This window comes from Morone saxatilis, unplaced genomic scaffold, assembly GCF_004916995.1.
Source record: "Morone saxatilis isolate NCDOM2014 unplaced genomic scaffold, NCSU_SB_2.0 Contig0, whole genome shotgun sequence".
Lineage (NCBI taxonomy): Eukaryota > Metazoa > Chordata > Actinopteri > Moronidae > Morone > Morone saxatilis.
In genome coordinates, this window is record NW_023339650.1 from 11,314,496 (window position 1) to 11,326,112 (window position 11,617).

Here is an 11,617-nt window from a genome sequence, read left to right on the forward strand (position 1 = left end):
TGATTCCAGCACTGAATCTGTGAAACACATGTACTAATATTGTAATAAAATCACCATGACTGCTGTCATTGCATCCTACAAATTATTCCATTATTTACTGTCTGTGGAGCAGTTTCCGCATTTGTCTACAGATGACATCATTATTACAGTCAGTTCTGCTGTTGTGTGGAGACAGGATGTTGTTTGTCTTAAGGAGAGACGTGTTACAATTCACATTTAAACTGAGCTATAAAGTATTTTAAGAATAAACGTTAAAGCTTTGTAAAGGCATCTTATTTGATACATGACATTTTTCTGCAAAGGCTTTTGCTGATCAGTTGATTTGATTCAGTTGTGATTGATTGAAAAACAAAGTGGTGAAGATATTTTATAACTAGCCTCTAACTTTGCTCAGACAGCGTTGTTAAAAGAATTCTTTGACATTTTTTGAAAATATGCCTCCTCTCTTGCTGACAGATAAATACAGAAAATATGAAACTGGGGCCAGAAGCTGGTTAGCTTGAGGACTGGAAATGGGGGATCTAACTTCCCGGGGTCTCCGCTGCCTGGCAGCATTATATGTTGACAGCTGAACTTCAGGAAGTCACTGCGCTTGACTAAGAAATAATACATCACATAAACCAACGATAACTTGTTGTTTTTGTACAGATTAAACAAACAAGATATTACCAAGAGTTAATCAGTAAGCTTCAGAGGTGCTAGTATGTGGGTTTCCCCCTGTTTCCAGTCTTTATGCTAAGCTAAGCTAACTGGCTGCTGGTTGTAGTTTCATATTTATCAATCTTTTCATCTACCTCTCAGCAGGAAAGTGAATAAGACTGATTGACATTCAAGAAAACGTACAGTGGGTAGACTTATTTTGGTTATAATACACATTCACTAGCTAGACTTGTTTTCTTTTACTTGACATATAAACTGTCAGCTGCAACTTCACCTCATCTGCCTTAAAGAAAGCTCTTTTTATTGAACTATAACTTTTCCTTTCTTGTTCTGCCCATTCCAGTATTACATCAACCAAAAAAACACAAATTCAATTTATAGCTCCTCTGTATACACAGACACACATAAGAATCACATAAAACAATCAGGGGACAAAAGATTTATAAAGCAGACAAAGAATGCATCTTTAGGGCTCATAAATTCAACTATAAAATTTTAAATTGAGAGGATTGTTTGTGAGGAGTTGTGTTATCTGATCAGGGATATTTAAGTGCCTTTTAGGCGTATGTGTTTTGGAAGAGAAGAGCAGTGCTGACACATTTGTGGTACTTAACCATTTGGAAACGCCATAAAAGTGCAGCAGTAGAGAGCGGTTTCTACTCGAGGGCACCCAACATTCCAGCTAAGGATTTTCTACTCTTCTGGCTCTAAACAAAGTTAAATTAATCTGGTATGCATTCTGTAAACCATTAAACCAGTTGACACATTAACAAGCATGTGTGCCAGCCTGCATGTCTCTGCCCCCATTTATAGTATAGTATAAATGAAAGCCAGCTGAGGACATTCACACGTCTGCATCGAATATACATGATTCTCATTTCAGTGACTACTGTGTGTATCATTTGTAGATCAGAGCGTTCCTATTCACTTCAAAAAATGATCTTCTCTCCCTCTCTCTGTTATTTTATCAGTTACCACATGGTGTCTGTGTTTATATAGTAGCATAGCCGATGGGCCGTCTGTTTCGGCTAAAGCTAACAGACCTGACTATCGCGGCTTGATAACAGGCGCTGAAAGACAGGATTTTTGTTTATAATACGAGGTCAAACAGTAGAGAGGAAAGCAGTGGGAGAGTCATTCACTGCAGGTTGCTAATGGGACACATCAGAGTGTGTTTTGCTCCATTAACGCTGTAGAGTCATCCACATTCCCCTGATTTAGTCCATCGCTTGAAGGTAGAGACTAGAGGAATGTTAAACTGTGCAGGTCTTACCAAAACAATCTGGTGATCATCACCAAATGTTTGGTGCTATTTTGAACACCCAGAGGGTAAGAAGATAAGGTATTTTCTTTGAGTCAGTTCTTTTTCTGAAACCCCTTTATTTTAGCTGACATTGAGAGGGCAGATATAACGTAAGATTACACACATGTACAATATGAATGTCATTGGTGAGGTAGTCCAAAACTTTCCACTGTGGTTTTTGTTGTAAAGAGTAAAGGATGGCAGTCTTCAGATACACTCATCTAAGATGCTGGATCTGTATCCACGACAGTACTGACCTTGTTAAGTGGATCAGCCAAAGCACAACAGGTCCACATTAAATATAGTTTCTTGTCAATTTAAGTATAAAATTCCACGATCAGTCACAGTAATCCATTGCTTCATGCTACTTCACAAAAAAAGATTGCATTTATTTCCTTGCAGTGTGGTATATTGATTTTAAATTTGGGGAAACGAAAGTACTGATATTGGAGGTATTTACGTGTCAGGCATTTTATTAGCTGGATTATATTTGTCCATGAACAGTTTCTCTATTGATTTTCCTGACAATGTATTATATCATGATATGTACTCATGTTACAATTTAAAATGACCCTGGTGGATAATTTTGTCTTTATCATCCACTCCTCCTCATTATAAAACCCTGTTGGGTGTTTGTGTCCCTGTAACCCCTGATCTAATATATTTGTCCTGTCTCTTTATAGGTGGACTTCTGGCAGCCCAACAGTGCTACTCTAATCTGTCAAAACACCACCGTGGACATCCATGTGAAACGCAATGACACACAAGGTTTACATGCACGCTTAAAGCGGCAACATATTGATTATCGGTAAGACATGAGTCTACCACCAGCCATAAACACAGAGACATATTGTATTACACATGCTTGCTTGCCTACTCTCACACATTTGGTAATCCTGTTAGTAAAGTTTCTACACCCCGAGACACATCTGTTATCCAAAGGCAGTTGCAATTACCCAGCTTTCCTCAGCCAGAATATATGATTTGCACATGCAGAGTCGGCCATAGTTTGCATGCAAAAGACCTCATACTTCCTCAAAGCTGGGACACACAAAAACACACACCCAGTACATCAGAGCCCCTCTCCCAATCTGTTCCCTTTCATGTCTCTACCCCATCCCTCATCAAAATTAACGCTGAAATGATGGAGGTTTATCAAAGCAGCCGCAGCTACACAGAATTCCATTGTCATCTTTGTCCTAGGGGAGGAATTGCAGATCTGAGGATGAGGGTTTTTTTTTTTACTCTGTGTTGATTGACTGAAAATGGTTTACACTGCAGGGGACTGTCTTTGATAGGTGGTTGGGTTTTGAGGGAATGAGGCATCAACGATCTCATTTTTCTCTCAGTAAAGTAACGTAGCTTTTTTAGTGTTATGGAGGTAGTTATGTATAGAGGTGTATATATAAGAACCTTATGAAGTGTATTTTAGGAGAGTCGGGCTGCCCACATGAGTGCTATGAAAACAGATCACATCATCTGTTTTAGGTTGGAGTGGGAAGTGAAGAGGCAGAGGGTCTGATCAGACCTGAGAGCAGTCTATAAACAGATAATGATGATGATAATTGTGGTTTTGGATAATTTATAACACATTTATTTTACTGATAGACAGCAGTGGCATAACTAGTGTAATTTGTGCTGTCAAACAGGCTGAGTGCTGATGTAGAAAAAAGGGGATGAGTGAGAGCAGTTGCATAATTGGTGTTAGGAATGAGTCAACAGTAAATCCAGAACCCCTGATCCACCAATTCATATCAGCCCTCAATACCTATCAGACGTATTTTATTTTATAGTATGTACAAAGTGAAAGTCGTGTTCTCACATCAAGTTAGAACTAATGTTGTGGGCAAAGTATAAAGAGACCCAAACATGTTGTCTGTGCACATAATAAACTAAGACAGAAAAGATATTTTGCTTACACACCCAGAATGCAATTTAAGATATAGAAATTTAATTACATCCACATCACAGGTCCAATCTGCAGTAAGTTGTAAGTTGTAACTAAAGGCTTTATTAATGATTGATGATTGGTTAATGATTCGTTTATCAATGAGAAACAGTTATAACTAAAATAATAAAATAAACTAGAGACTTGCTGGATTACTGTAGTGGGATTCTAATGATTAACTAACACATACAACAATGTCAGGCTATTATGACATGAGGCTATTTATTATTGGCTCACTCACTCAGTTAAAAAGATACAGCAAGTGTTTATTACTGATCTTCAAAGCATTATTAAATAATTTATTGACCAGTAATAAAGACAGTAGTTGCAACTTTTAAATCCCTTATTAGAAAGGCATACCAATAAATCCACAAAAGCGGAAATATTCAAAGTTATAGTATTACTATAGTATAGTATTAGTCAATGACTGTACTCATGTGTCTAAAAGTTATTGTAAGGATGTTGCAGTGGTCATGTCTATCATCTGTCCGTCTCACTCCCTCTCCTCCATCTGCAGGGTGTTTATCTCCAATCTACAGAAGGAAATTGAAAAGCAGACGGGATATCGCTCCTCCCGCAGGCGGAGGTCAGAGTCTCAGTATGACTACGAGGTTTACCACTCTCTGGAAGAGGTAGATGTGAAGCCCACCATCTGCCTACCTGTCTCTCGCTCTCCTCTGCTCTCTAATCTAATTCACACACAAAGTAAACAAACATCCTCTCTAAGGTGCTCCCAAACTCCCAATTACCCCATTCCACAGGTCTCTCTCCCACTTCCTTATGCTCTCACTCACAGACACACACACTCTACTTCAGACACTTCACAGCTTTAGAGTGTTTATTTTCCCAACTCGATCAGGCTCCTGGTTCACAAATCTGTCAGGCCCTATGAATCAGCATGAATTCCACACGCACACATACATCCTGAGAACCTACACAAATCTTTAGTCCTCTGATCCTCTCCTTCGCTGTAAAACGCACTCACGCAATGTCTTATAAGCTTTTCACTCTATCTCTTTCTTCACTTTACTATTTTTCCACATTTACTCTTGAAAACTTGAATCCTTGAATGACATTCCCTCTTCTGCATTATTTTCTGCCCCTAAGATCCAGAGCTGGATGTTTGAGATGAACAGAACTCACTCTGACCTAGTTAACATGTTTTCCGTCGGGAAGTCATACGAGGGAAGACCGCTTTATGTGCTTCAGGTAAGAGAGAAAGCATGAGACACCTACATGAAAAGTGACACACAGCACGCTTGTGCTACTCCAAAACTGACAGTACTTTTCTCCTGTCAGATAGGAAAGAGAAACCATCATCAGAAGAAGGCTGTTTGGATTGACTGTGGGGTCCATGCCAGAGAGTGGATAGGACCTGCCTTCTGCCAGTGGTTTGTCAAAGAGGTAGTCTTTTTTTTCTACTCTGCGAATTTAAATGTTAAATAACTATGTGAACTTGGATTGTTTGCAATAATGCATGTTTCAAAAGTGTCTTAACAGGAGCATATATCTAAATGATCGCCTGTAGCAAACAGTCTGTGATGTTTGGTATCCAACAAAACATGAACATCTGTTCACTTGTCAAGCACAGCTATTCAAATACTTAAGAATACCCTTTATTGTTCAGATGTTGAACATAACCCAGGCGTTTACACAAGTTCCATCCCGCCTTAGTTAGTACCCTCTGCTGTGAGGACGGTACCAGACCAGATCCCGACATTAACTGCAAAAATCTTTAATGGCTCGTTTTATACTACTTAGATGCCAGATGAGTGGGATTTGCAACACCATGAGTGCCAGAAAATTAGGATAATTAAAGGAAAGTCTATGAATATCAAGAGCCACAGCCTATTTTAAGAAAGTCTCACATGATAAACCTTAACTGAAAGGTATGTTAAAAATGCTTAAACAAATGCTGCAAATATTTAAAAAATCAAATGAGCTTCAACATGTGCCACTATAAAGTAGTACATGCACATTAAAAAGCTTGTCTAGGGTTTACTGGGCCATACCATTTACAAAACAATGTTTTGTTGTGCTCTACATTCACTCTGTTTGCAGACACTTCTTCAATTGCCCTTCAGCCTTCACTTTTGTTATAGTTTATCACTGAGAGACAAACTACAAATACATGACTAATTCACCTTAGGATATTACATGGATTTAAAGGTTCTATAGGGAATTCTTCAAAGAAGGATAAAGTAGGAGTAGAAAGTGACTGAATAAAACCAACAGCAGCAGGAAATCAGAAACAGTGGCATAGAAATAAATAAGGGCAGAAAAAAAACAGGGAAAACATTTGACTCAGAAAAACAGTCAAAGATGCTCCACTTGGTTCAAATGTGAATCCACTGTAATGTAGTAACTTAGGTTGGCCACTGGAGGTCAGGGTGCCATCTGTACATAAGGCTTTAAAGCACATTAACCTTGAGTCTGATTAAAGAGCACCTATAAGCAGCATTACCCCAGTGCCCAGATCTCCTCACGCCAATCCTCAGCTATAGTCAGAGTATTAACCTACTGCAGTTGTGCATTTAAAGAACTGTGATCATGTGTGAGGTTACAAAATAATGGATATCTGTGTCATCGGTCAATGATCTGTAATCATACTTGTTAGGCCATCAACTCATACCAGTATGACTCTGTGATGAGACGACTGCTTAACCAGCTCAACTTCTACATCATGCCCGTCTTCAATGTGGATGGATATCATTTCAGCTGGACCACGGTACTGTAGGTCTTTCACATACACAATACAGACTAAATCATGCTGTTGCTGACTTACATTTTTAAACAGTCAGAAGTTTTGAATGTTTTCTCAGAGAGGAAGCCTGCGTTTGTATCATTATGCAGCCCTTATCTCTGTACAAGTGCCCCTCACCTACTGTCTACATATCTGCTGTTAGTAATCGATCAACAGGAGTGAGTGACAGATGGATTATTTTGGAAAGGACAGGTAGCTCCATTTGATCGATGAGTCTGACAGTCAGTGGACATACACAGTGACAGTGTCTTCATTTTTCCTTGTAGGATCGGTTCTGGAGGAAAACACGGTCCAAAAATCACAAATTCCACTGCCGAGGAGTGGACGCTAACCGAAACTGGAAAGTGAAATGGTGTGGTGAGTTTGATAACACTGAACTTCAGCTGAAATCTGAGGAAAATCAACTGAATCTCTCTCCCTCTCACGTACAGCACACGAGAGACACACGCTGTAAAATTGGCAAGGCTCTCCTTGTAGTCTGTTGCTGATGTAGTCTTTTCTGTCTATTAATCAGTGTAAGCTGTGGATAAAATATTTGTGTGGTGACAACAATCTGTGCTTGATGTCATTTAGTCTCTGGTGGGAGGTGGTGGGAAGGTTCTGCTGAATCATCATAACTCTGGGAGGGCTCGGAGACTATAGCAGAAATATTTGTGGTACCGGCAGACATACAGAGATGTGATTTGAGTTGAGAAATTGAGCAACCTAGTTTTGCCTTCTTAAAGGAATATTAGCTGACAAATTGGCTATTTAGGTACTTTAAAAGCTTTTCTTTAATGGAACCCACTGTCAGTGAAAATTATGTATTTGGTTATAAAACAAGAGAGAAAAGGAAGTACAGTAATATATTTGCCAATGTTGTTTGGCAATGGTGTTTATGTAGCCATGCAGCATATGAGAATGTATTCATATGAATTGAATTTTAACATGGAAGAGACTACTGCAGAGATTCTGCCTGACTAATCCATACTTAATTACAATATTGACCACCATATTGCTTCTACTATTTATAAATATGACTTATTTCTAGAAGACTTGTATTTATAAAATCAATGTAGCATGTAATGGGACTGCACTGCAAACACACCTAGGGTTTATTAATAAGGAATTAATTAAGCCTTATTTTTTTCTTTAAAGGTACATTATGTTTTATCTTATTTCAGATGCTTCTTCCCTGAATTCCTAAAATAATTCAAAAGTCACTAGATATAGCAAGAGTCACACCACAAATTCAGGTTTAAACATGTGAGGATCTTTTTCTGTGTGCTTTTCTGCTTCAAGTGAGACCAGTAAGTCAGGTCTTATCAACAGGTTTATGTTTTTTTTTTGCATCACTTATTCATATCATTCAAAAGTTCATACATTGATGTTCAGTGTTCCAAGCACAAAACATGCTAATGCATGTGTGATTGAGGAAGTGATATGGGCGGTGTGCTTGTCAGATTTAACCACAATCCTCTGTTTCAATTGGTAGGTCTTGGCAGTGGGTTCAGTGTTTCACCAAAGCATTTTGGAACCTTATTGCCTTTGGCTTCTGTTGTCTTTGGCATTATAATGTGCTGTGGAGATTTCAGTGGTGTGATTACAAGAATGGCTTCTTTTTCCTCCTTTCCTTCCCCAGAGGAGGGTGCCTCCTCTCATCCCTGTGATGACACCTACTGCGGTCCCTTCCCTGAGTCTGAACCTGAAGTCAAGGCTGTTGCCAAGTTCTTGCGCAAGCATAAGAAACGTGTCAAAGCGTATATATCCATCCATGCCTACGCCCAAATGCTGCTTTACCCCTATTCCTACAAGTATGCCACTATCCCCAACTTCAACTGCGTGGTAAGAGATTTTCCAGTAGCCTGCTGCATGATTGTATGTTGGAATTACTTAACTTAAATCCTACTGTGAAGACATATACAGGATTACTTAATATGCTGGCCTTGTGTTTTCACTGTCCAGGAGTCAGCAGCTCATAATGCAGTGACAGCCCTGTACTCTGCCTATGGAGTGAGGTACAGATATGGACCTGCCTCCACAACTCTGTGTGAGTACTGTTCTTTCTCTTCACTGCATCTTCCAAGTTTAGAAAAAGAAACAGAAAAGAGGATTTTTCATGTCTTACTTTTTGTTTTGTGGTCTCCTTCCAAGGACAAACATGGATCCATATTCATGTTATGAAGTGCCAGTTTAGTGTTGCACTCTGTTTGCTGTATGTACCCCCCTTGTGAGGAGCTAAATGTAGAGATGTTGATGCAACACCAGTAAGAATGAAATGCTTTCAGGATCAACCTAAACCTGAATCAATTTGTTGTCAGCAGTGGCTGAAGAAATAGCTGTACTTTAATGGTGCAGTTGATAAAGGTAGACCTAATGTTAACTACTTCATATGCCTTGTGGTAGTTTAATCTAAAACAATGCATCATATTTTATAAACTGGTCCTGTGCTGTATGTGTGTAAAATCTCTGGAGCAAATGTACTTGTGCCATGCAAACAACCACTGGCATTGGTACTGATTTACATTTCTTAATGCTTATATAACAAAATACTGTACTAAGCTTTTCTTATTCTGTTTGATGAACTTTTTTTTTTTTTTTTTACAGATGTCAGCTCAGGCAGCTCTATAGACTGGGCCTACAGAAACGGGATCCCTTATGCGTTTGCATTCGAGTTGAGGGACACAGGATACTATGGCTTCCTCCTGCCTGAATCCCTGATCAATCCGACCTGCACTGAGACTATGAGGGCAGTGAAGGCCATTGCATCAGGTCTGCTGAAGAAGTGTGAGACGCACAAGGACAGATTTCCATATATATGACCACCCTCACAGTTCCTAATCTCAACACCTCATAATCCTCTGGATTTCATATTCCTCCCAGATAGTATCAGGTGATGAGCTGACAAGAACCAGCAAAGCATGAATTTTAATTTGCTTTTCTTGTTTTTGAGGTTGTTCACCTTAATTTCTTTTTTCCGATAAGATATGAACTGATGGTGGTGGTGGTGTTTTGTTTTTTTTGTGCCTATAACAATGAATCTTTTAAGTGACCAGCCTGTTTAAGATCCCACATACAGTATCAGAGAGCATCCTGCTGGATCAGTGGGAAAACTCAATGTCCTGAGCTTGAATCCTTTCTAGCATGTAATCCTCATTCCCTAAATGTTTCTCTCCACTTAAAAAATAAAAAGAATAATGCAGACTTTTTCATATTATAAGCTTTTCCCAGTGAACGGTGGTCATGTGAGCACTTGTCATAATACAGCAGCACTTTTTAAAAAAAAATAAACAATTAATGTCTTCCAAAAATTTTTGTTAACGTTTTACAAGAACTGTTTTTAATGACTATAACCCTATCTCTATTTTTATTCTGGTTGCTTTTTATTATTATGAAATAAGCCCTACCAAGTGCCAGTTTAGATGTTAATGACTATAATGTTAATGTATTAATGCCTATATTACTGCAACATTGTTGGTGTATATAATATGCTATCACTTGACAATCTTGGATTTGGTTTAAATTGAGATGTTTTTTGTTAGATGTTTTTTTTATTTGGAAAGAATGACCTGTCACTTCAGTAGCTTACTGTGTCATTACTCAGGTATGGATCAATGACAGAAGTCAGAAATGTTTACTTTTGACAGCTTAAGTGCTTATTATGAGTTTCTAATAAATGTCTGACTTGAATAAATGTTGTTATATAACACTGAAAGGTTCATGTTGTCGCATTAATCTCCTGTTTACATCTCTACCTGACCTGTTTTTTCTATTATGCCCACGTCTGTACGTGTTTTGTACACATATTAATAAGGTTTGATAATATTATTTTAGTTAAGTGATTAACTCGCTGACCTATTTTTAAAATAACAACTTTAAGTACAACACTTTAAATTAAGCTCTTGCTTTCAAACATCCTCCTCTTTTTCTTTTCTGCTCTTCATTTCCAGCCTCTGATTCTGCAGCTCTGCTCTTATTTATGGATTCAGAAATGGTGAAAACTGACACATAAGACATGCCAAAGTGAAAGTGAACTCTGCCGCCCACAGCTGCCAAATCTGTGTTGTCAAATTGCCAGATTTCCAGGATGTATTTTCTGTTGAACTTTGCTAAATGTTACTCAAAGCAGTGTAGCAATACTAAATGTGAGTACACACACTCAGAAAAGGTGAAGAATTAAGCAATGTGATGTTAGGATTAAACAACGGTACAATGATATTAGCAGCGTAACACTTTGCAACACTTCTCTCATTTATATAATTGTCAATAAATGAGAGGGAAGTGTGGACAAAATGTGAATGGTTCATATTTTACAAGAAATAAAATGGCCATATATAGGACTAATTAAATGTAAGGAAAATATAGACCCACCACCCAAACACAGGATAGTAACCTGAAATCACTCCAAAGATGATTGACATGTCTTTTATTGGACTAGACCAATAATCCGCATTATTAATATTTTAATATGTTTTTGAATTATATTAAAGAGAGAATTGGAAAAGGGCTGTTTAATAAATATAAGTACGAATATTTACCCCCCAAAAAATGCTTATTTTTCTTCTAAATGTAAAACTTCTGTTTTGCAACTATAATTTCGCTGTCAAGATGCTTTATTTTATGTATACCACATATTTACACAATTTCAAACACTTACATCTCACACACATACGCACTAGATCATGTAGTAAACATATAAGTGGGGAAGTGACATGTTTTATTCAGCAATCCTGCTCACATCCGGTTTAATTAATACCATGCATATATTAATGCCAGTTAGTTTACATATGAGTTTAATAAGCCCGTGCTCTGTGAGTTAAAAGTTAAAGCTGTAACTCATGACATCCTCCTCTCTCTGTCCCTCCCTCCCTCTCTCTCTCTCTCCCTCCCTCTCTCTTTCTCTCTCTCTCTCTCTCTCTCTCTCTCTCTCTCTCTCTCTCACTGTGTTCCTTAACGCGCCGTT

The 11,617-nt window shown here is 38.2% G+C and overlaps 1 protein-coding gene across 1 annotated transcript in view; it reads left to right on the forward strand.

Moving 5' to 3' along the window:
- The window catches only part of cpa6 (carboxypeptidase A6), a 15,359-nt gene extending 5,883 nt beyond the window's left edge, over window positions 1-9,476 (forward strand). The window contains exons 3-11 of the mRNA XM_035653884.1: window positions 2,647-2,771; window positions 4,429-4,543; window positions 5,019-5,120; window positions 5,211-5,315; window positions 6,529-6,639; window positions 6,942-7,032; window positions 8,297-8,499; window positions 8,620-8,704; window positions 9,262-9,476. Coding sequence (XP_035509777.1) covers window positions 2,647-2,771; window positions 4,429-4,543; window positions 5,019-5,120; window positions 5,211-5,315; window positions 6,529-6,639; window positions 6,942-7,032; window positions 8,297-8,499; window positions 8,620-8,704; window positions 9,262-9,476 — 1,152 coding nt within the window. The remainder of the gene's footprint in view (window positions 1-2,646; window positions 2,772-4,428; window positions 4,544-5,018; window positions 5,121-5,210; window positions 5,316-6,528; window positions 6,640-6,941; window positions 7,033-8,296; window positions 8,500-8,619; window positions 8,705-9,261) is intronic.
- Window positions 9,477-11,617: the final 2,141 nt, after the last annotated feature.